The 25,882-nt window shown below is 47.3% G+C and overlaps 2 protein-coding genes and 1 non-coding gene across 4 annotated transcripts in view; 2 read left to right on the top strand and 1 right to left on the bottom strand.

Annotated features, from left to right (window-relative positions):
• LOC135915320 (kelch-like protein 10) overlaps positions 1-14,325 on the top strand; it is a 28,781-nt gene extending 14,456 nt beyond the window's left edge. Inside the window, exons 7-9 of the mRNA XM_065448356.1 lie at positions 2,037-2,145; positions 5,271-5,603; positions 13,362-14,325. Coding sequence (XP_065304428.1) covers positions 2,037-2,145; positions 5,271-5,603; positions 13,362-13,634 — 715 coding nt within the window. The 3' untranslated portion in view covers positions 13,635-14,325. The remainder of the gene's footprint in view (positions 1-2,036; positions 2,146-5,270; positions 5,604-13,361) is intronic.
• Positions 1-22,753, bottom strand: part of LOC135915321 (cholinesterase 2-like) — an 85,359-nt gene extending 62,606 nt beyond the window's left edge. The window contains exon 1 of one of the 2 annotated variants that reach the window (XM_065448358.1): positions 22,373-22,753. In XM_065448358.1, the coding sequence (XP_065304430.1) occupies positions 22,373-22,549 (177 nt within the window). In that variant the 5' untranslated portion in view covers positions 22,550-22,753. The remainder of the gene's footprint in view (positions 1-22,372) is intronic. The other variant, XM_065448357.1, reaches the window with a different exon arrangement.
• Positions 10,646-10,719, top strand: TRNAP-GGG (transfer RNA proline (anticodon GGG)). The gene has a single exon. It is a non-coding gene; the product is annotated as a tRNA-Pro (tRNA).
• Positions 22,754-25,882: the final 3,129 nt, after the last annotated feature.

Raw genomic sequence — 25,882 nt, 5'->3', positions numbered from 1 at the left:
AAACGGCGATGTGGTCGATACGGGACTCTGAGCGGGACATGACTGACCACTCTGGTGTTGAAGAGAGGGCGGCTACCGAAGGCGAAGTTGTGTCGTAGACGACTTGATGAGCAAGCTGGGCAAAGCGGTCGAGGGTCAGTTCCGCTGCAGCGGCCAAGACAAAGGCGGGTGGACTGCGGCAAGCACTGAAGGAACAGCTCCCTCAACAGCGCACCGTTCGAGTCAACGTTGCTTCGGCCCAGGAGCTGCCGCTTGTTGTTCAGCAGTCTGGAAGAGCAGCGATCTCCAAGCTCTTCGGAAGTTAGCAGGTGCTGGAGGCGCACGCTCTCAGAGCGCCGTAGTGCGGTCTAAAAAACTCTGCTTAAATTGCCGATACGGGGCATCGCTCAAAGGTGCAGCGATAACATCGGCCACATCTTGAGCCACCTCAGGTGATAAGTTGAAAAGTAAGTGGCGAAACCGAGAAGTCTACGATGTCGTGTGGGGCGGATCAAAGATGGCTTCGGACTGGGCAAATCGAGCGGGTTCTTACGCTAGAATGTGGGCAGGTGGAACAAAGAATTGCGACGTCTCGTGGACGCGAGGTAGCAGCAGGGGGTAGTTTGCAGGGGTCCGTCTTCCCTTAGGGCGAGCGCTACAACAAAAGCCGAGCGCTACAACAAATACAAATTGACGTTTCGGCGCCCAATACGGGTACCTTGTTCACAATTGAGATTGTGAACAAGGCACCCGTATTGGGCGCCGAAACGTCAATTTGTATTTTGAATTTTTTCAGTTGGCGAGTGTACGTTTATTCAGCCATGTTCTTTCCTCGCCAGACGAGTTTTCGTCAAACCCTAGACTTTATTTTTTACATAGTTACAAAGTAGTAAGCTTTAGGCTTCCTTACATTTTTAATTGCAATTTTCAGCAAATTATTTCAAGAAGACAAATTGAAAGCCTGAATAAAGACAATCTACTTTCAGCAGCCTGCACATTTTAATATTTTTGATTTTCTTTATTATGAAACAAACTTCATCAAATTATCCCGAGAAAAACTATCTCTTCCTTCCAATGTATTCAGACAGCAGTTCCTCTGGTAAAGTTTTCTCGTAGGACTTCTTAAAGCTTCCTTTTAAGACGCCTCAATACCATTGAGATTCGTCAACAAGATGAAAGAGTACAATCGAAATTTAGGTGTATAATTGTTTAACACACGCGGGAGGCTGTGGGGAGATAAATATTTATTTAATTTGTCTACTTTCTGCTTTAGTTGTTTTTGTCCATTCATTTTGCGATTATTTTCGCCTGGAAATGAAATCTCCTTACGGAATGCTTATCCGAGTTCACTATCAAATTAAAGCTTAAGAACTTCCTGCCTTCGAGGCATAGACGGCAGCTGTGATCAATCACACAACGCTTCCACCACAAAGTACGTGGCTACCTTTAGGCGTGTTTTTCGTCCAGAGAAACGCAGCACACGCACGAATGTGTTTACTTTTCAGCGGCGAACGTTAGAAGCCTGCACTTACTATGTCATAGAAACCATCACCTACGTATTTCTCACCTTGAAATCTTGTGGAAGGAACGATGGCGAGTGAATCGGAAAGACAATGAGAGAAGTGTCTTAATAAGTGGTGCTTACAGTTTTTAGCAACTTAGCAATGAACGTTGCGGGCGAATAAATACTCCCATTCTCGCAGCGCGAATTTGTTCCCACGCTCGGTGAGCTTTTTTCCTAAATGCCTGATTCTAAGTGATGCATATAATACCGAAGCGAAACGAAAAGACTCCTGAAAAAAAATTAGTCTCCTACGTACATCTTTTCCCATGGTGTTCGAGCGTGGACTTCCATGCACTGTAGCGGTAACCCGCGAGGTATTTCTGGCGTTGTACCGATATGGGATCGCTGTGTGAATTTCACAGGCACCGCGCAATTCTATCCATGACTCTATAGATGTAATATTTCTGGCGCGTGTTCGGGGGTAGTAAGGTTTGTTGAAACAAGACAAAAACCATTATTTTTTAGAAGCCGAAACCTGCGCGACTCTGTGTAGGTGCTACGTCAGCGTAGCCGTACTGGACGACATCATCTACGCCATGGGCGGATACGACGGTCGGCACAGGCAGAACACAGCCGAGAGGTTTGACCGCCGCACAAACCAGGTACGGTAGCCGCCTTTAGCACCTTTCTACCCACGCCTGAAACACACTATCCTTACTCGATCGAAATTTTGATCACGCTTTCATATTACGCAAGATTCCAAAGCAACCATCGTCATAGATGCGGACGCGGAATGTGAATGGAATTACAAAGCGATTTCATTGGTGTGGCCATTTCATTGTGATAACAACTATATGGACACTCCAGGCGAATTTTTTTCAGTCACCGTGATGTCTTGTATAGATGTTTCAGTATCTTAGGTAAATGCTATAATACTGAAACGCCAAAGTGGCCCCGATCAGGTTTTATGGCCTTGCATACCCAATAATTTTGGACAATGCCCCTGTGGCCATGTGTAGAATTTCACCGCAAATCACCTGCGTAATTTATTGGATAGCATTTTAAAGACGATGTTTCAGAAGGTCGCTAGAAGTTCAGCAACTTTGAGTTAGCAACAGCGAGAGGTACGCCCTTCTAATGACATACTTATTCATGGCACCTTAATTACGATATCAATTATATGGACACTCCAGGCGCATTTCTGCCGCCGTTTCCGTCGCCGTGATGCTCTGTATAGAGCCCAATGGCGATAACTTGAAAGCGTTGAATACGGAGTTTAGGTGCTCGGAGAGTTCAAAGCTTCGTACGCGCTGTGTTCTCGACGCTTAGTACCCGTTGAAGCGAGAGGCAGCCTCAAGGTAACGTCGCTCGCTGCTCCTGCCACACTCCCTGCCTTCAGCATTTCTACAGCGAGTTTCCGTGATCACCGAGTGAGATGTGTTCATGTTTGCTTGTGCGCGCGTGACAACAAGCTTGTTAATTTAGTTAGTACGCTTATGTTTGCAAGTTTATACGGCCGACAAAACTACTATCCTTACTTCGTATAGCTAACTGACCGCTAACTTGCTATCGCCTTTCAGCCGAAGCTGCGACTTTTTCGTAGCATTCATGCTGCGTTAATCAGTATTTGGTTCCTGACTAAAACACCGCTTTAACGCAGCAATGACGTTATGACTAAGCGCCGTTATTACGCATGTTCTAAAAGGGCGTACCCTCTCGACGTCGTTAAATGAAAGTTGTTGGCATTCGGACGGCCTTATGGAATGTAACTTTCTTAAATGCTGCCCACTGAGTAACACTGGCGAATTGTAGTGTAGTTCAGCACATAGCAGAATGGGAAACGTCCAGGATTACGAGACATCATTGAAATATTCCTCAGATTTTTAAACAATTGCAGCACGCAAAGAAGAGTCATGAAGCATTGCATCTTATTTTATATGTTGCCAGATAATTAAAAATTGCGAAACAATATTAGGACCAATAACGTGAAAGTGATGCAATTCGAATGACGCCAGCGCCAGTGCTCTCCACGTGCAGCCCGTTGCAGACACGAGCTAAAGTTTTGAAGGGTGCCGCTTCAGCTCTTTATGCCGACGGAAATCGGCGCATGAAAGCTCACTTAATGGGCCCGATGAAGTTGCCTGATTGAATGCTTTCAGTGCGGCAGGAATTATACGGCCGCTAGGGGCGCATTCCCGCCGTCGTTGCCGCCGCCGCTCGTGTCATGCTGGCCTGCTCCCGGCGCATGAGCGGATCGCGCGCGGAAGAAGGTCTCCATACAGATACGCGTTGTGAGTTTGACTGTGAGAACGACGAAGCGAAGTGGACGCACCGTTAACGCTGCGTTCAATCGCCTCGGCGTGGGAGTGAGGCCAGCGTTTTGCCCTCGGCTTCAGGCAAGAACGTTGCGCGCACGCGCACTGTAAGCATGTTGTTACTGCTGTGCAGCTGAGTGTATGATCTCGTGTGCAAAATAGAAAAAAAAGACAGAGGACCGTCAAACTAACCTATCCACTCTTTCAATAGGCGCTGAGCAATGGGCACGTCTCGTGAAGCGTCGAGATGTTGCGCCTGCGACACCACTGGCGGCGCTAATGACTCCAGCGCCTTCTCCTAGCTAGGTTACGCGTAGGAGGAGCCAACGTTGGCGCAGGAGGAGTAATGCCCCTAAATAATATTACAGCGTTTTGAAACTCCTGGTATCGGCCAAGGCGCCGTTACTTATGGCAAGAAAAGTAGGAGTAGCCTCGCGTGCTGCGTCGTGCGAACATTCACCGGCTCATTAACGCGACAGCGTTAAGGGCGCCGTGTCGCAGAAAAATCTGCTGTCGACTTCCGGCGTCCGGCGCCGATCGTCTTGTAAGCGAAAAGTGATCCCAAACCCCGCATACCGAACCACGGAACCACCTGTGCGGCAGAGGCAAAATATTTAAATTTCTGAAAGCAGAATGCGTCAGACAAAATTGTAAAGTACGATGTACACACAACCTACGGACACGGTAGCGTCGGATTGTAGTTCGAACATACGAGAAAACATAATTCTGTTGCGCGGAAACTGAAACACAAGCCCGTTTTCTAGCGTTTCTACCATTCGCAGAGCGGCGCCCCCAGGCTTGGTTTTTTGCACCAACACCATCCAGGGGACGTATTCTGAAACGTTCGCCGCGGTGAAGTTTCGCACTGGCCGCGCCTCCGCCGTTGCGGCGCGCGCTGAATGGCTGCTTTGACAAAACCGGAAATGCACTTGCGCCACCTGAATTTCCGGCTTTGTCAAAGCAGCCATTCAGAGCGCGCCGCAACGGCGGAGGCGTGGCCAGTGCGAAACTTCGCCGCGGCGAACGTTTCAGAATACGTCCCCTGATGGCGCTCGCTTCCGCGCATGCGCGGCCCATGCAAGAAACTGCGTTTCTACCAGAAAGCTCGCCTTCGTGCATAGCGCTGGCCGCCGGCGTTTCCCGGTAGACATTAGGGTTACATAAGCTGCAGTTCCCGGGAAGCATGAGAACAGGTCAGGGATCTTTGAATGCTATCGGCGTTCCACTTTTAAAGTCGAAGCTTAAGCGTCCCCTAAATTTTTATTAGAACACTGTGCCAAGGCGATCAAGCGCAACGAATAACCATGACGTCGCTGTCAAGCCTCCTTTCCAGACCAGAGAGGCCGTTCGTTTGTTTCTTAGATGAGTCGTGCATAGTGTACTAATACCGCTCGAGTAATAATTGGCTTTGGTGTCCGTATGAGGGCGCGAATACTCGGACGTGTGTGCAAGCGCATGCTGCTGGCTCGCAGTGGACCATGATCACGCCCATGCATATGCAACGTAGCGACGCGTGCGCCACCACACTGGGCGGCTACGTGTACGTAACCGGCGGATTCAGCGGCAGCGAGTGCCTGAGCTCGGCCGAGAGGTACGACCCGCGTACGGGCCAGTGGTCCATCATCTCTCCCATGCGGTTCCGACGCAGCGGCGTCGGCTGCGTTGGATTCCACGACTGCATCTACGCCGTGGGCGGCTTTAACGGATCGGCGAGGCTCTGCTCGGCCGAGAAGTACAACCCGGAGACCAACATCTGGACGACGCTGCCCAATATGAACACGCCGAGAAGCAACTTCGCTGTGACGGTGAGCGCGCAGAATTGAAGGTTTCTAAGCGCGTGCATTCAGCTTACTTTGTGACAACGTTTTGTTCTCATAGAGCAGCCGCATGCACTCCTTCACAAGGAATTGTGCGGGGCGCGTATGGTGGCGACCTCGATAACATGATAAGTCGTCAAACAGTTCGCTTTTCTGAGCTGTTTCGTTTTCTATGTGCCTAGGTTTCAGCTCACGGCCACACTTCCCAACACGCAGCGAGTCGCTCGAACGTTTCGGTAGCGCGTCAGCTTCATTCCGCTCTGGCATCGCGATGGCATCTATCGACTTCGTGGTGCAAAACACTCGCGAGTCATATCTAAATTTGCGGCCCACTCCTCTAGAGTCTCGGCCCTCATCACGACAATGCTTCACTCGGTGATCTCGGCGTAGGCCACACTCTTATTAACAGCATCCATTGCGATGTGAACGTTTGTTAATGATGTCGGCAAAAGTGCCCTCCACCAGGAACAGCTGTCCCCCGCGTTGAGGGGAAGTCAGTCGAAACGCGGAGTGGCTGTCCCGACAGCTGGTGAGCACATTCCAGCCCTGTTCGCACCGACGGCGGTCTTCCCTATGAAGGGGCGCACTCACCCCTGCTCTCCGCGATACGGAGGTGGGCGATGTGATTTCGGCAACATCTCCTGTTTGCGGAGCTCGGCTGCCCCTCCTGCAGAATGCTCCCGAATCAATAGTTCATTCAGTATGATATTTTACCAATAACGAAGAGTTACCGCCCAAGCATTCCGTACAGATTGTTGACCAGCGAGGCTGAAACGTGCGGCCCCGGTGTTTATCACTGGGTAAATCCTGATGGTTCATTAAAGTCTTTCTGGATTATTGGTCGATTACCGGTTGCGTCCTAGTGTTTTTTAATGAAGCTACACACACGTTCGGCTGCAACAGAGAGAACGACGTCAGTGACGGTATGCTCGTAGTCCACCGTTTTCGCTTGCGTTCGATGTCTAGAGTTTGCTCGGCGCCGTGCTTAGCAGCATCCGCCCGCCATTGACACTTGCGACTCTTCAAAATTAGATCTGTCCGTCACGTAAGCCAATGAATGGCTCATATCTCCTTAGGCAATAGCTCATACCCCCGTAAACGCGGCCTCCCCATTGCGACGACAGAAGTGAAATTCTACGCAGAAATGATGAGCTGCAGCGGCACCAGCTGTGGAACATGACGACGACGACGCCTAACGCGGGAGCAGTGGCACGAGCGTGCTCCCGTGGTTGCGCCGAGGGGCGCCAACGACCTAGCTGTAGAAGAAGACGACGACACTCGAGCCATTGCTGATGATTGTTTTCTGTACACAGGCACGGACAGACGCATTTTCGCTTCGGCTAGCCATATATAACTTGTATAACTTGTATATACTTGTATATAACTTAAGTATAAGTATATAAGTATAAGTATAAGTATAAGTATATAAGTATATAAGTAAAGTATATAACTTGTATATAACTCGTATAACCTTGAAATGTAAATCTGTTAATGTGGGCGCGGTCTACAGGCCACCAAATGCTGAAACTGTGTATTTGGATCTTCTGTTTGATTACATGTATAAATATGTCTATGGCTCTATGATCATACTAGCTGGCGACTTTAATTGTCCGCTAGTTGACTGGAATACATTAAGCTCAACTGATGCAACAAGTAATGCCATGTATCGTATCCTATTCACTTTAGAACTTGTACAAATTGTTAGAGAGCCTACTCGTGCGCAAGGATCATCCAATTCTATACTAGACTTGGTGTTTGTTAGTAACTACTTCAGAATAGATGATTGTAAAGTTGAAGTGTCAAAAGGAATTTCTGACCATGAAACGGTACTGTGTACGCTGTTCTTGCCAAACTTGGGTCGCCAGCGCGGTCCGACGAAATATGTGCGCGCATTTAACAGAGCGAACGACGCGGCTGTTATGACGTATCTTATTCATGAATTTAATGATTTTTATGATTTGTATGCTCAGAGTATCGTTACTGTTGACGCCTTGTGGGTACAATTTAAAGAGCACGTGATGCATTGCATCACAAATTTTATTCCTTTGAAAAAGAAGGCAACATGCAAGCACAATCCGTGGATTACTCGAGAAATAATCCACATGAAACGAAAGATTAATAGGTTAAGGCAACGAAATAGGCAACGACCAAACTTAGAACTAAAGGTAAACATAATTTCACTAACAAAACAATTAAAGAATAAAGTACTCGAAGCTAGGAAACGATTTTGTGGCACTACACTTAACAACTTCATTAAAAATTCGCCGGCCAAGTTCTGGAGGTACTTAAACAGAAAGAATGTTACTGCTAGTTCGCCTACACGTGGAAAGCAGCAAGCTGACTCATTTAACAATTACTTCCAGTCGATATTCACCGCCGATAATGGTGTTTTAGGACCATTAGCGTGCTATAGTAATGAGTCTACACAACTTTCTGGCACTCCGGTCATAAGTGTACCTGGGATTCTTTCTCTGTTGTTGAACCTTGACGAAAGATAGAGTTGTGGTCCTGACGGAATTCCAAACTGCTTTCTTAGGCGCTATGCCGAACCAATCAGTGAATATCTCTACCTCATATTTTCTAAGTCACTTCAGGACAGCTGTCTGCCCGCTGAATGGAAGGTAGCAAAAATTGTGCCCATTCACAAATCACGCGACGCAACGACCCCGTCCAATTACCGGCCTATATCCCTCACATGTACCTGTTGTAAAATTCTTGAGCACATCTTATTAAAATTTCTTAAAGAACATACTGAGACTAAAAACATCACTCACCAAAACCAGCATGGCTTCAGAGCAGGGTTGTCCACTGTTACCCAACTGGCAGAAATCTTTCATGACCTCGCAGAGGGAATCGATCATCAAAGTCAAACTGATATAATTTTCCTTGATTACTCAAAGGCTTTTGATCGTGTGGCACATGCTAAACTGAATTTCAAACTAAACAAAATACTTGGCGATGGTCCCGTTACGAGGTGGATAGCCAGCTACTTATCAGAACGCCGACAATATGTGCAATACAATGACCATGCTTCTGATATCGTTCCGGTCATTTCTGGCGTGCCGCAGGGCTCTGTGCTAGCACCATTTTTGTTCATTTTATACATAAACGACATAACATATCACGTTGATGTGAAGGTGCGTCTCTTTGCGGATAACTGCGTGCTCTACCAAAAAATAAACACTCATGCAGACCAAATAAGGTTAAACACAGCTTTGGGCAACGTCATAAAGTGGTGCAATACATGGCAAATGTCAATCAATATGGAAAAAACTGTAGTGATGTCTGTCACAAATAAGAAAACAAAACTTAATTTCTCTTACGGTACCTGCAACGGCGTTCTCAGAACAGTAACTGAAAAGAAATACCTTGGTGTGATTATTTCTGATAATCTCAGCTCTAAAACCCAAGTACAAAACATTACCAAAAAAGCAATGAACAGTTTATACTTCCTTAAGCGCACCTTGCGCTTTGCGACTCCAGATACCAAGTTACTCGCTTATAAAGTCCTTATCCGTCCAATCTTAGAATATGCAGACGTCGTCTGGTTTCCACATATGCAAAAAGATGTACGTATGCTCGAATCAGTTCAACGAAAAGCTGTTCGTTTTATCTACCATAGATACCGGCGCACTGATTCTCCCACAGAGCTGCTTTCCTACGCAAGCCTAGACACCTTATCAAGCCGCGCCACGCTCCATAGACTCAAGTTTCTTTATCAATTAATTCATAACGCATTTAACATGGATCCTGCTACTTAAATTAGTTTTAATCGTTCTAGAGAAACACGTCACAAGCATGACTTTACGATTAATGAATACTCTTGTGCTAACAACACATATTACTTTTCCTTTTTCCCTCGAGCCATAAGAGAATGGAACGGGCTAGATAAATCTATAACTGCGCAGGATTCCTTAAAAAAGTTCGCTGAGCTCGCAGCCTCGTCAGTCTTGTCAACAATCCACACCTGACGATCATGTTCAGACTGTATTGATATTGTGTTGCCCACACGGTGTGTAACTGGCGTATTACTGTACTGTACTGTATACTGTTTGTATTGTTGCCCGCTTGATGTGTAACTGGTCTATTACTGTGCTGTACTGTATTCCTGTATCTTTCTGATAAATCCACTCCTGTAACAGTCCCAGTAGGACTAACAGTATGTTAAATAAAAAAAAATATAAACCTTCGTTTTAAAAGTACGCAGCAGGTGCTTCTATTTAGCGTTACATTTCACCTAGGCAAATATTCTACACTGTATTTGGTGGCAAGAGTCCTTCAATGTGGTTCGAAAACATATTCCGGACGGGAGAAACTGATTTGGGACTTTGAACAGGAAGCTTGAACAGACTGTTAACGGAAACTGTCAGGACATAAACATGAATAGGAGACCACGTCAAACGTTTCTTTTTTTCGGTATATGATTTACGCTGTATAACCTACTTACTAGCTTAAAGTTTGCAGGTGTTGCTGCGTAATTCTTCCTTCTTATTTTTCGATGTTCATAATTTTCTGAGACATAGCCAAATGTATTTTGTCTACAGCACATGCCTCTTAACTTGAGATAGGCACACACGGCGCTGTCAGCACCATGTGTGTCTCATTCTCTATTCTATTGTCCAGTGTAGGTCTCCAGCACTGTTCTTTAAACATTATGGAAAACCACCAACTCGCCCAATCTGCCATTCTTCTTAAGTAGTAACACACTTCGGAAATACTATAGTCTGTTTCGTACATAGCGGGCAACACCACGAAGTCTAGACTTCTTTCCCCGTTAGCATTCGCGAGCAAAAAGTAGTGGGCCACGTGTGAAGGAAACGTATTATACGCAGCGTGAAATTCGACACAAAATTATTTCTCGGACTTCTACGTCGCAAAATGTCACTTCTTTAATACATGAATGGCTTCGGAGATCTAAATCTACTTGCGACCTTAACGAGCGGAGTAACGCGTTCAGAACTACTACGTCAAACACTTGCCTTTGCGTCGTGTTGTCGACAAATTCGACTTCGCCCTTCTATATGCTAGCCGCCTGGTTAGCTCAGATGGTAGAGCGGCTGCCCCGGGAAGGCGGTGGTCCCGGGTTCAAGTCCCGGACCAGGAGGAAATGTTTTTCAACTGTGAGGCTTTTCTTTCGAGGAACCCGTATGAGTTTCCTCTGTAGCAATTGCTAAGAACGGGTGAATGTCGCATTTTTCCCTTTATTCATTACTTCTCTCCACCTTGCGGGTTCCCGCAGAACTACTACGTTGAACTTCAGCCTCTTCGAGTAGACCAGCTCATGATCTAGAATTGTGCTATCGGCAACATGAATTCTTAAAAAATGTTTTGGAAGTGTTTGCTGAAACATCCTGTACCTGAACCATAATGAATGTGTTGTACCGGTGGTACAAAAACAAATGTCCAAGGACAAAAGTGTATATGGGAGCTTCGTTAAAAGATTTAGTGATGGTGGAATAAAAGCCATCTTTAGGACCCCATGTAGAGCTGACTTTGATCATTATAGAAATCAGGAAAGTAATAATTTTGCTCAAAATTTAAGGCCAAACATTCCGAATCCTTGATGTATTTTGGTGGTCGCGGGATGCCGCTTTCATTGGTGCGTTCCTTCACGGAAGGAAATGCCACCGATCTCTGAGGGCTTATGGTCTTCACGTGGCGCAGTAAATGCAGATAAGTAGTCAAGAAGCTGATAAAGATGATAAGGAGCGATGAGGGGTTATATGGGCCTCATCACAGTTGACAATGCTTCGACGCGGATGCATAAGGTGCGATGGAGCGATAAGGGCTTATGCTGGCCGGAAAATTTATGATAAGTTAATAAAGAAACGATGAGTGTTGATAAGTGCCAGATCAAGTCTGATATCGTTGATAAGGCCTGCTAAGGATTGACAAGGATTGTATCCATTGTGATAAGGTTAAAACGACCGATAAATGTCGATTAGAGTTGATACCAATCGGATAAAGTGCGATAAGATTGGGCATCATCATCATCATCATCATCATCAGCCTAGTTACGCCCACTGCAGGGCAAAGGCCTCTCCCATACTTCTCCAACTAGCCCGGTCATGTACTAATTGTGGCCATGTTGTCCCTGCAAACTTCTTAATTTCATCCGCACACCTAACTTTCTGCTGCCCTCTGCTACGCTTCCCATCCCTTGGAATTAATTCTGCAACTCTTAATGACCATCGGTTATCTTCCCTCCTCATTACGTGTCCTGCCCATGCCCATTTCTTTTTCTTGATTTTAACTCAGCATTAACTCGCGTTTTTCCCCTCACCCAATCTGCTCTTTTCTTATCCCTTAACATTAGACCGATAAATGCTGATGAGTGCTTATACTGGTCAGATCAAGTTTGAAAATATTGATAATGACACAGCGTTTCTAGGGGATGAGCAAGTGGTACAATGCTTACGACTACTCCAGTGGAGTTTCTCCATATTTTTCTTTACAAATTATGTTCTCGTTGTATCACAGCGTTTTAACGAAATAATCTGAGACTCACGTACACATAAAATGAATTATAATATAGTAACTTCAAAACAGACTGACAGTGCTCTCTGTTTTGTGTCTAGGCATGGCATTGCTAGTGAAAGGGAAATTACACCGGTATAGACTTATCTTCGCTTCTGGATTTGCTTTGTATTTTATAAAAAGGAACTATTTTCATTTTAGAAGAACCGTTCTTTAATCTCAGGAGTCGCACGTGCCACTTTTGCGAACCCATCTGTTTGTCGATCTGTAGCTGCTCTTTCAAGGAATGCGATGCTGAAGGCCTCGTTTTCGTTATAACTTGGAAGACGGCCGTTACAGGTCTCGTAGTCACCTCTGCAACACTTCGTCTCTTCCAGTTAAACATAAAGAAATTAACATAAGTCGCTTGTTTATTCCGGTTTCTTTTTGGTTTACCGTCTTATCTCAATGTTTGGATTCTTTTTTGCGAGCTACCATACTATGGGGGATGATGGACATCGTGTAATCAATCGTATGGCATCTCTAATTTAGCTGATCGAGAGAATGAGGAAAATCGACTACATGCCTCGTGTAACGCGTAAAAATAGACAGAAAATGATTATGTAGTCCTGATTTCTGATAATCACAAATTAATCCTGAGACGTTCAAGTTATGACACACATTACACTTAAAATGTTTCCCGTTTTCCCAAAATATAAACTCGATGTAACGGAGTGGTTTCTCGGAACGCTGAGACACATAGCTGGTAACGATCGTATAGCGCTTTCGAATTCTTCGGCAAGTGATGCTTTTTTGCAAAGTTGCAGTTAACCGATGATCTTGAAGCTTTGGTCACGCATCACGGATAAAATGGCCTTCGAATGTCAGTTATGCGGCTCATCGGATTGCTTTAGAACAATGGGTAATCTTCCCACGTGGCTCGTAAAAGGCGCTAGTAACGCTCTGGAACTTATAGTGCTGTATTATTGAATTACTCTACAAGTAATTTGGCGGGCATGCTGCTTTCAACCAACAGAGTTCCAACAATCACTACTAGTCACCCATAACATGTGCTATATTATCTCCGAATATGAATTTTACGCTACCTTTGGGAGCAATTTTAGTTAATATGGTACGATGGCAGCATCAGAGTGTCGTATCGAGAGTGTATCGTATCAACCACAAACGGCGACGTCCAGTTCTCAGTTCCTTCATCCTGTAGTCATGTTTTCGCGCTTTAACAGCCGCAAAAAGCACACGCAAACGCCTTTCAACTCTTCTGTGTTGCAGGTCATCGACAACCTGGTGTTCGCCATCGGCGGCTTCAACGGCGAGAGCACCACCAACCTCGCCGAGTGCTACGACGCGACCACGGACCAGTGGTACGAGGCCACCGACATGAACGAGTCCCGCTCGGCGCTCTCCGCTTGCGTCATTTCCGGCCTGCCCAACATCCGCGACTACGTCCACCAGCGCCGCGACAACCTGATGGAGGAGAAGCGCCAGAAGATGCTCGAGATCCTGAAACAGCGCTCCCGCCTTCGCTCGCGGGAGAACGACTAGAGCGCCGCCCATGGGGACATCACCCGCGCCGGGCATTCGCACCGAAGACCGTGACGTTTCGGCTCGAATAAGTGCAAAACGAATGGTTGCGGGCATGCAGGTTGTAGCCTGCCGTGACATGTCATGCTGGCAGCGTCGCGATAACACCGTCGCTGCGCCCCGGGAAAGGTGGCAGTGAAATTTAGGCATGTGTCGCCTATATTGTGGGACGGTGGCATTTAACGTCAAACCCGTAGTCGCAACGTGGTTCGTTTGTTTAGCGTTAATCGTGGCGAAAGAAGAGCGGTATTATGTGCACGTCGCCACTTGAACGCCTGGCATGGAAGTGCAAGTGCCTGTCGTGCAACCATGTGCAAATTTTGTATCGGGCGTGACACTCAGGACATCGCCCCCTGTCGTTGTTTTCAGCGTGATATGTGCAGAGGTACGCGAACGATTGCGACGTGCGCGAACCTTGGTTTCTCCAAGCTTTTGTCCTAAATTCTGTAAGTAATTTATACGCTCATATTGAGAAATTATGCGGCCTTATGGTGAACTACAGGTTTTGGATGTATCGCACTCTGCACCATCCACCACCAGTACGCGTAGTTTTAAATTATACTTGTTGGTTTCACTGCATTGCGTTGATGAGCAGCGAAAATTCCGATGAATTCAATATGTCGCACGGTGTCTTTTGGGCATCGGCCAATAAGAGTGTTGTTTTCCGAAAGTTTCTTAAATCAGAAATAACGGTCGTTGTACCACTTCCTTGAAGCTAAATGACGGCATGGTTTGCGTCATATTCGTGGTCTTTCATCTAATTGGTGTGTTGCTAAACTGTTTTAGCAAATGACACGCTGCCGGCACAGCCTAGTGCTGCGCTGTAGTGTTCCTTGTGCAGCCGATACACTGAGCTTTCATGCATGACACGAAATGACGGGATAAGATAAATTAATAAATAAATTTGTTTATTATAAATTATAAATTTGTTTATTCCGCTCAAGCCCGGAACCCCTCGTTGAAAGCGTGGATGGGGTTGCATGCCAGTTGTTGAGCCGCCATTAATGATTGACAGCGGGACCATTGACAGCGCCTCTCGCGGCAATTTGTGCGGTCACTAATCAAGCGCTGGTAGTTCGTGGTGGCTAAAATAGATATAGAAAAATGAGCCGGCCAATGAAAAGCTATATTTAGAAAAGAAAAAAAAAATAAGCGCCCAAGCACTCCGTACAAATGGTTAACCAGCGAAGCTGAAACATGCGGCCCCGGCGTTTATCACTGGGTTAATCCCGACGGTTCATTAAACGACGGCTATGTAGGCTGCCGGATCTTGGGTGCCCAGTTGGTGCTTGCGCTCGGCTGCACGAGCTCGTTCTTGTGCCCGGGCTGCAGCGTCTGCACGGCGAAGGGGAGCTCGTTCCCGGTACTGCCCGTGGTGTTGCTGATCGAAAGCTGCCTGCTCCTCCATGAGAGCCTATGACGTGCAGCCTACCCATTTCGGAGCCGGAGAGAAACTGCTGGGAGCGCACTCGGCTGCGATGGAGAGCAACGACGTCACTATTGGCGCAACCAATCACCCACCTCTATTTCTCGTTTTTTTTTGCTCATACACATGAGGTTGCATAGGAGGAGTTTTCGGTGTATAGGCCACTGATGGATGAAATGGCTAGCCATATACAGCTCCTCTGTAAAAACAAGAAAAAAAAACGGCAGGGGAATACAAGTAAAATAAAGCATTGAATAAAACGAAGAATATTGAAGAGTGTGCATACAAGAAGGCGCAAGGAGAATATAAAATAAAAAGGAGGAGATGGGCAGTCGAACAACGTGGGAAACTATACCAAAACAATGCAAAGCTCGAAAAAAAAATGACTGCGTATCATGAAAAGCATAAAAGATCATGAAAGTAAGCGCTGCAAGGACTCTCTATTCTTTGGGCGGTTGAGGGTTGGTGATGACAGACAGGAATATGGAAAGGTCTATTTCCTCTGTTGACATTGAGCGGTGTACGAAACATGATACAACTGTGGAGTTCTTGGCAGGCGGTGAAGGAGTTTGAAATGAAGCAGAAGGTCAGCGCGATTACGCCGGCAGCGAAGTAAAGGTGATGACAATAACCGAACAGTGCCAGAGCAAGATCCAGAGTCCCTGTTAGCAAAGGGGTCATGATATATGCTTTGAAGCTTTTTCTGGACCCGACCTGTGACGTCACTGTTGGGTGCAGAAATGCCATTCCAGACGACGAGATTGTTGCGTACAACTTGCGGAAGGATGCAGAACTGAATTCTCTCAATAGATGGGAAACAGAACCAAAAGAGTTCATATGCCGCATTGCGTCGCGTTCAGTGTGATCTAATAATAATGAGAACAGTAAATAATATTAACGCGAGAGTGTTAAGGGCTCCGTGTCGCAGGAAATCCGTCGTCGGCGTCCCGCGTTGACCGTCTTGTGAGCGAAACATCATTCGGAACCACGCAAACCCAACCACGCAGGCTTTGCATTTAGCGCAAAGACGTTACTAAACTAGCTGAATTTATCAAAGTAAAATGAGTCAGGAAAATTGTAAAGTATGACTCACACTCAACCTACAGACACGATAGCAATGGTTTGTAATCTGAATATACGAGAAAACATAATTACATTATGCAGACTTCTATCTCAAATAATTCTATTACGTGGAATTCTATCTCGAATTCTTTTGTCTACCACAATGGTCTTCTCTGTGCATTTTGTCTCGTGCACCAGTATATGCGTGGACTCTGTGGCTGTTCCTGGACACTATAATATTTGATTGGATGATGATCGAATATAATAATAATAATAATAATAATAATAATAATAATAATAATAATAATAATAATAATAATAATAATAATAATAATAATAATAATAATAATTTTTTGTTATTCTTATTATTGAGCTTTCCACTCTCCTTTCCCAGGATTCAGGTCTATCGGTTTCAGAGGAACTTGTCTTCAAGAGCATCAAGCGTTAAAACCGTCTTTTACGTGTGGCCCTGATGACATTCCACCTGCTTTGATTAACACTTACGGGTGCTTGCTTGTTCTAGTGCTTGCAGGAATTTATAATTTTGATTTAAAGACGAACACATTCCTGAAGGCTTGGGAAACAGCGCAGGTCGTTCCCATCTCTATGTCAGGGGTAAAAACGGCTGCGTGTAACTACAGGCCCTATTTCTCTCCTATGCGCTGCATCTAATTTATTCGAGTCTGCTCTGCACTCAGTATAATTTTATCCTTTATTAAAGATACTATCATTCCTCAGCAGTATGAATTCATATCCGGAAGTTCCATAACTACCAACCTTGTTAAATTCACGATGCGTGCTTCTCAAACAGTGTATGAGAAAGGGCAGCTGGATGTCATTTATTTTGACCTCAGTAAGGCGTCTACGTTGTAAGCCACAAAATACTCCTTCAAATATTGACACAACTTAATCTGAACCGCTCTGTCACCGCTGATAAAAAGCTACCTACGTGACCGGTACTGCTACGTCAGCGTAAATGGTCAGTTGTTTTGAACTTTATGCGATTACAAGCGGAGTTCCTCAATAGTCTGTCCTGGGCCCTCTTCTTTCCTCGCTGTTTGTTAAAGACGTTCGACAGTCATTCAAAAGTCTTCACATTTGTTATATGGAGATGACGCGAAACTTTTCAAAGCGATAAAAAGTGTTAATGTTTGCGCCGCTTTTCTGAAGGACATTGCGAATTTTGCGTCATGGTGAGTGAGTGAGTGATTGAGGGAGACAACTTTATTTGGTCCCCAGTAGACGCGAGCAAACTCAACGTCACCTGGCTAGGGCCACTCGGGGACCATCAGGTTAAACCTGACGGCCCTCTCGCGAGCCCTCTAGACTGCCAGGATTTGAGAGGTCTGGTCCTGGGCCCTAATGAGCGTCATCATTTCCTCTTGGGTGAAAGAGGGACCGGCAGAGGCGCAGCCCCACAGGACATGCTCGAAGTCCGCATATCCACCACACAGGGGGCAGTCCGGGCTTGGGAACCATTCGGGGTACATAGTGTGCAGCGCCGCGGGGCTCGGGTAAGTGCTTGTTTGCAGAAGCCTGAGAGTGTCTGACTGGGCCCTGCACAGCGAGGGTTTCGGCAAAGGCAGATAATTATGTCTGCAGATCTCGTTGTATGAGCAGAGAGGCTTGGGTCGCCCAGGAGAGGACGTGTTACCCGGCGCACGGTCATTCAAACCTCGTGCAGCCGAGTGCGCCTCCTCGTTGGGGTTGAGCGAGGCACCCTCAATGGTTCGAAGGTGCGCAGGGAACCAGGCCAATGAGTGATGATGTCTTTAGCATTTTGGATGATACAAAGGGCCTGGGGAGCCACCATACCCATCTGAAAGGCCTTGACAGTGGCCTTGGAATCTGATTAAATCGCGTCATGTGCACTGTTCGCCAATGCAAGAGTAATAGCAACCTGCTCTGCAACGCTGGAACTAGAAGTGCGGATGGTAGCGCCTCTGAGCACTTTGCAATCACAGTCGATGACCCCGGAGGAGAAGGCTTCTTCTTGAGCGTACGAAGCGGCGTCTACGAAGCATGTTCGATGCTTGTTGAAGCGGGCACTGGCGAGCAGAGCTGCACCCCTGGCTTGTCTTCGTCATTCGTTGTAGGTGGGATGCATATTGCGTGGTATCCAGTGTATGGAAATCTTAGATTTTACGTCGTTGGGCCGCTTCACAGCGTCGGGATTGGTGACCGTGGGGTTACGTCCCAGCCTGCCAAGTATAGCTCGGCCCGCTGGGTCCGCTGGAAACAAGCTCGTCATAAACGCATCAAAAACGAAAGTTGTAAAACTTCACGCGGAAGACTAACATGACTTTATTTCCCTATACCATTGAAGACTTCCTCCTGCGAAGAGCTAAGGGAACAAAGGACCTTGGAATGTACTTCGATAGCTCTCTGAGTTTCGCATTCCACGCATAACAGACGAGGCAGCGTGCACTTTGAACGCTTGTCACAGTATGTCGGGGGACGAGAGACTTCAAACAACCTGGGCCATTTGTAACATTATACAAGAGCATATGCCTTCCACTTCTTGAGTATGCCTGCGTCGTTTGGGGCGGCACTTGTAGGTCAAATTGAGAACTTCCCCAAAGTGTGCAAAAAAAGTTCACATTTATATTTAAACATCGGTTCTGTCAGCAGCCTTCCATCTCCATAGAACTAACACAGAAACTCGCGTTACCTGCCCTCACCTGTAGACGAAACAAATGGGATGTTCTTTTTTTCGACAAATTAATGCATGGAAATGTCTGCTGCTCGCACTTGCTTTCTAATGTGCACTTTTACATTCCGCAGAAAGGAACAAGGAAACAGTGCGCCTTTCAATCTTCCTATTTTCGTGATTCTCTCTCTAGATAGCGTGCGACAAATAACACCCCTTCAGAGTGCCTGGATATTTTCATGCCTAATTTCAATAATTTCCTGAAAGGAGTTGCAGAGGAATTCCAATAACTCAACAAAAAATCATTGAGCCTTTCTAATCTGTGAAGGTGGTTCACCAGCGAAGCTGTTTAGCACACGACACAGAGGCGACACATAATTTTGAACAAAGGTATGAACTCATTTATTGTCTTGATGGGTGGTCATCATGACGAAAGGTACGCCCACTCATTTATTGCCTTGATCGATGGTCATTATCTCGATGCACGTACGCCGCTGGGTGGTCGGTTGGGCCAGATCGATGCGGCATCGCAAAGGATATGGGTGCAGCACGGAACGCGTAAACCGCTCCCGTTTCGGTGCCGACACACCCACATTGGAATCACCGACTAAGACAGCAGTGGTAGTGCTATCGCAGTTTATTCAGGCAAAGTGAGTAGCCATGAACCTTACGGGACTAAGAGTCATTGAATTTTTTTTCTTGCTCACGAGGGTATGATCCATTGAGGATGACAGTTTTGGACATGCTGTTCTGTATGTTGTATGCATGATTAAAAAGAAGTTAAGCACTGTTCGCTTCACTTTGCTGACTTCTTGTAGCCTCTGCCTTACGGGGCTGTGAGCCATTGAATTTTTCGCTTGCTTACAGGAGCATGAATGCTCATGGTGGTATGAGCCATTGATGATGATAGTTTTTGTTCATGGAGAACAAAAATGCATGGAGCCCTAGTCATGTACAGCGTCGCTGTACATCTGTTATATCTGTTGTGTGTGCTGTCATTCTGTAATCCTTTTTCTGTTTCTCTAATCCTCCTTTGTATTGTCTTCGTGTGCGAATCTGATGCTCTGTTAAAATCTGTACGCGCGAAATAATTTTTGTATGTGTGCGCGCGTGTGTATGTGTGTGTGGACGAGCACTGTTATTCCTGTGCATTGTGTTGCCCAGTGTACCAACACCAAGAACCTTGAGGTTGTTCCTGGGCACTTTGATTTTGTTTCTGGGACCTTTGATTGATTGATTGATTACTGTTGCTGCGCTTCACGTCTGTCTCTTTTAAACACCACGTCGTCCATTTTCTCCACTTTCTCGTGCCAAAAAATCACTTACGTCATACTCTTCCGCACGCCGAACGACCACTCAACTCTCACTTCGGGCGGCGAACGGCGATGACTCGAACCAACACGGACGTGCAGGTTGGCGCGGGTTCAAGAATCGAAGAAAATTATTCTTAAACGGACCGGCTCAAAGAAAAGTGGTCTGCACGGCGGGCGCAGAACACGAAGCTCCTCCGGGAAGCGCGCTTACTGCAGCATACGACAACCATTGACGTCTTCAAGCTTTGAGTTATGCAAGGTCGCCTTACTGCTGCTGACAATGAGCTTTCCAACCTGAACGAATTACTAGAGGAGCACATTCCACTGAAGAGCTCAAAATGAGGTGAGCAACAGCAGCCGGTTGCAACAACCAATCGCTGTCGAATCACTCACTACGAGATGAAACAAAACATCTCTGGACAAGTGCCCCCCCTCGCCCCTTCGCTACCCCCCTCCCCCTCTGCTAGATAGGCCAGCATATGAGGCTTTCTCTGTAGCGACGGATACGGAGGACTTGACCAACGTAGGAAACAATAGTTAACAGCCACCAATGAGGTGAGAACATACTTGGACTGCAGTCAGGTTCGATCCTATTCGGAACCTGCATCAGGTATTACAATATCTCCATCGCCGTACAGTCCACTTCCATGAGATTTTTCTGAATGCTCATTTAGTACCTGAAGGAACTCTTTAAACAGCCCCGGTTCTGAAAGTTTCTCGACAACATCGAGTGCCATTTATTACAGTGTTTCTATTATGCAGTGACAACAGCTGTCGAATGAGATTTAGAACTGGAAATTCCTCGCTTCCACTTAGCGCCAGAGGTCCAAGCATAGGGTCTTTACTCTAATCGGACTGGTTGACTCAGCGCCACCTCCAGGAGCGAGGACGGCTGGGACAATCATACAATCAAGCTTTCTTCTCATTGTTATTCGTCGAATTATTGGTTCACGTCACCGATCACGCGCATCTGGGAGCATTGGCCTAATCGCGATAACAAGTAGACGGACACTCGAAGCGCATTCACGCGCCTCAGCGCCGCCACCGTCGTCGTCGTCGGGCTGTCCCACCATCGACCACACATGCGCCGCTGGCGCGCGGAGGTGTCGAGGTTCCCTAGGATGGGGAGTGTGTTTGCCTACAAAAATGACGAAGCGGAGTGGACGTGCCGTCAACGAGACGCTTATTCGGGTCAATGTCGGCGGCTGCAGCGTTCTGCCTTCCGCTGCCGGCATGAAAGTTGTGCTCACACACACTTTAAGCACACTGGTCTGAGCAGTAAACTTCAAGCTAACGTCGTTTGACATTTCACTGGGCGCTGACAGACGCCGACTTTTTGCCGTCGTTTTCATCCTGTGCACCTTTGAGGTCAGACACCTGCAACGCTATGGGCGACGGTCATCACGCCAGCCAATGCCTCCTTTACTAGATGCCTGCCGCGTGAGCCGAGAAGCTGGTTCCTGCCCCTCTCCTCTTTACTCTTCCCCACCCGGGTTAACCCGGGTCGGCTGCTAGCGCTAGCTGCGGTGGCCGCTGCAAACCTAAATCACGTAGGCTTGCCTGCGAGATTTTAGCGGCGTCTGATGCGATCCCGGAGGCAGGACTCGCGGTCTCTCGTCGGGCCATTGGTCGAGCGCGCGCCAGCCTAGTAATCGTCACTTCCTCCGCAACAGGAAGTGGGTCGGCTGCGAGCGCCGTCTCTCCGCGACTACCCTGAACTACGGGAACTCTAGCGACGCGGCAGGCATCTAGTAAAGGAGGCACTGCGCCAGCGTTGGGAGACGCCAGGTATGCGGCTGCCAACAAGTCTCACCCACGTGTAGTCAGGAGACCGTCCGAGCTGTTCAAACGCAACGCTATACCTGACTATCGCTCTCAAGGCTTTGCTCTTCGGACAAAACTACCAAATTTTAAGCCCCTGCAACGTCACTTTCGGCCACACACACAAAAAAAAATGACGGCGGCTTAGCTCAGCTAACCCTGGATATGCAAAGCTAAAGCTTGGTTTAACCTGGTTAAGTCTTGGTTTCACTTGGTTAACCTTTGATTTAGGTGTAATTATTATACTTAGGCATACAATCATCGTTAAGCGAGGTATAACGGCTGTGCCTAGGCTAGACATGACTGTGGTTAGGCTTGGGTAGACACGCATCGTTCGATGGTGCGACGCCTGTTGTGCCACAGGGAAAGCGCAAGTGCTAGACATGCAAAGAGACGCCGCGAACAAGCGCAGCGCAGAAGCACTAACCGACAGGGCGTTACATCTCGACGGTGTGACGCGTGTTGCATTCCGGGCCCTCTCCAATGAAGCAGTTCGCCGGGCGATATCCGCGGTGTCGTCAGACGCCGCTTGGCGGCGACGGCTCAACTCCTCCCGCTCCCGCCAAACGCCCAGAGAACACGGCCCGGCCTCGCTCTCATCCATGGCCAAGCTCGCACTGAGTAGGCGAGCGTGGCGCTCCTTTCAGCCAGGTGCACGGAAAGTCATGTGGTCAGGCGGCGGCTAGTGCACGCCGCGGCGCCGGAGCTCGGCGCGGGGAGTCACGTGATGCGTTGCCAAGGTTACGCGCAGCTGCGGTCAAATGAAGGTCAAATTCGCGGTGACGACGAAACTCGGCTCGACGAAGTTAGTAAAGCTCTCGCTTTAAAAATCCGAGGGCATCTAAGCACTTCTTATGAGTTATGAATGCGAAAGCATCAATGTCCTATTGAACGCCGCTGAGCGGTCCTTCGAGTTAAACTTCTAGCGGGTAAGCGAGCGCGTTGAGACGCTTGGCGCGTTTTGATATGGCCTTGCCGTGGCGCAGTTGGAACGCAGGCGAGAATTCGCGCGGACAAGGACGGCGCGGATAACCCAGGCATCCGAGAGCGAGAGCGAGAGTGATGGTGTCACCCTATGGTGTCACGGCGATGCCCTCTCCCTTCACACGACGCTTGGCGCGTTCTCTTCTGCTCCATAGAAGCGCGGTCGTACAGTGGCGTCGCAGCTTGTGGGAAATTTGGTGCTGTTTCTCTGCTGCAGACGCACGACGCCGCATTTCTCCCTCAGTGAGCCATCTGACGCTTTCGTGTCAAAAAGAAATCACATATGTGAGTTATATAATGAGCACACGCGCTCGCGTGGTTGACATTGAAAATTATTATTTTATGCCTGAAAAAGAAAGCTGTGCAATCGCACCGCAATTTATTCAGAGTCCAAAATGCTGATCAGCAATTCTACAGATCCAGCTGGACGAAACTTCCAGTGGTCGTGGGGCCGCGTTTAGTGACCCTTTAATCGTGGCGTCTGAAAATGCAGACAATGACCTGTATAGGAACGCTGTGGCGCGCAATGGCGATTAGCATTCTTAACGTGCCTTCATTACAACATATTGAAAATAAAGGTGTGTTCATCAAAAATGCTGGATCACCTGTAATCGAGAGTAGATGTAAGCATGAAATGGCTGCCGGCAAAACCAATTAGTTGGAGATGATACTACCCAAAATCTTAAAATAGGTGTAGTGCACGTTCGCAACGGCAGACCCCACCACACGGCACCGCAACACGTCTTACATTGAACTGGTCCATATGGACACAGTAGTTTCCTATCACAGACAGAACCTAATTGCAAGTCTCGTCTCGGCCAAACAGCTACCTGCGGAGCGTCGGACGCTGCCGGCTTAAACGCTGCCGAACGCGCCGCGCAACTCGCGGATCACTGGCGTTGGAAAGAGCACAGGCAACCCTGCCTCACCGCCAAATGATGACACTCAAGTACATAGTGCCTTGCTTCTGGCTTTTGAATTTCGCTATTTGTAAATGACAAATAAAACTTCAGGGTTCTAGAAGTTACAGCTTGAACGATATTGTGAACAAACATTAGGCGGAACTCGGAAGCAATATTGTTTGTAACTTGTTTGTGCACTAACTATTGTGCATGTCATGCGGGAGTGTACAATGGGTCGGGGGCCGCATGTAAGTTTGGACTGGTTGCTCGGATTATCTCTTTTTGTTCTCGTGATGTTCTCGTTCCATTGTCATGTAGGGTGCCCGGATAGCGGCTCAGGATTTTGACTCAGTGTTTCTTGAAGGCAGCCGACAAAGGCAGCTAACAGCATTTCATCCTTAATACGGTTTGTCGCTACGTTGGTTCAATGCTAATAATAATGATGTCGACAGTCATCATGACATGGGCTGCGCCGAAATTTTAGTGCGATGCAGGCTATGCAGGCGTTCGAGGCGCGTTCGTGCCATCGCCGTTCTGGCGGCGACCCCGCGTGTTTCCACTATCGACGACGCATGTGTGGGAGGCGCCTGGAGGTTTAGGCCTAGTCTCCAAGGCGAGGAGAGCGTTATGCTGCGAAAAGGACGAAGTGAAGGGGACGCACCATCCTACGTTACGCCCAAACGCCTCGGTGGCGGAACCCAATTATTGTATGAAGCTCTATGGCGGAGCCAGGGCAGCGTTCTCTCTTCAGCTGCTGGCGGGGGCGTTGCGCGCATGCACGAGATGATGGCACAATGTCTGTCTCGCTCAGCTGCTGTGGGTATACACTGGTCTTAGCCGAACGGGAGAAGTAAACGGGAACCTAACCTTACGTAGTATTTCACTAGACGCTGACTAACGCTGGCGGTTTCCCATCGGTCTCATCTCGTGCAGCATCAAGGCGCGACGCGACCCCTCCAACACCATTGGCAGTGCTTCTGATTAATACACACACACACACACACACACACACACACACACACACACACACACACACACACACACACACACACACACACACACACACACACACACACACACACACACACACACACACATATATATATATATATATATATATATATATATATATATATATATATATATATATATATATATATATCTAGGCAAACGTTTATTTATATTTTCCAAAAAGATACGAAACTGATTAAAATACATGAGAAGCATATGCATCCTTAGGATCTAGGTAGTTTGGATCCATACACAAATAATATCAGAGAGATATATGTACACAATATCAAGTCCAACACTATTTTTTTTTTAATAATACAGATAGCCGACATCTTCAATTACGATTATATTTCCACATTAATGCAGGTCTTTGTAAGGACGTTTCAGCTTAACAAAAAAGTATTTACTTTGTTTTACTTGAACAGTCCCCTACTCCATCGGTGTGAGACTCCTGGCCGCTGCCAGGGCGCTGTTCCTTCTCCCCAGCAGCAGTTGCCTTGCGTGCTAGGCGCCGCGCCATCATGCCTAACCCGCTCCAGTTAGGATAACCTCGGAGTCATTGAAGCACGACGCTAAACCTTGCAATCACTGTCGATGGTTCGCCCTTCGGGCTTAACTGTCCCATTTTTTTCTGAGAACTTTACAGCCAGTCTATCTGTTAGACTCGTTCCGATTTTGTCAACCGTTTCAGAAACTGCAATAGCAGGACATTGCACAACACGCCCAACTACCACGTAGCTTTGTGGCCATTCCATTAGGTCCACTTCTGTTTCCCATAAGGTAAGAGAACAGAAATCGCGTTGTAGACATGCTGAAAAGCGATCTATGTATGGCGAACGTTGGCCCATGCTCGTAAAAACGCCACGCTTAGCTGAACGCCATGTGTACCTAGATGTATGTCCGCAGGCGCTTGTATACTGTGGGGCGCTGCCATCAACCACGGCTATCACTGTCATGATGCTCGCTTCAGGGCATGAGCCCGTGGCACGCGGACGAGCTTGCGCCGGGAGCTGGATAGCTGCGTGACAGTTGGTACTCGG

This window comes from Dermacentor albipictus, chromosome 1 (assembly GCF_038994185.2).
Source record: "Dermacentor albipictus isolate Rhodes 1998 colony chromosome 1, USDA_Dalb.pri_finalv2, whole genome shotgun sequence".
NCBI classification, from domain to species: domain Eukaryota; kingdom Metazoa; phylum Arthropoda; class Arachnida; order Ixodida; family Ixodidae; genus Dermacentor; species Dermacentor albipictus.
The sequence above is the reverse complement of the archived record's forward strand: the minus strand, read 5'-3'. Positions and strand labels throughout refer to the sequence as shown.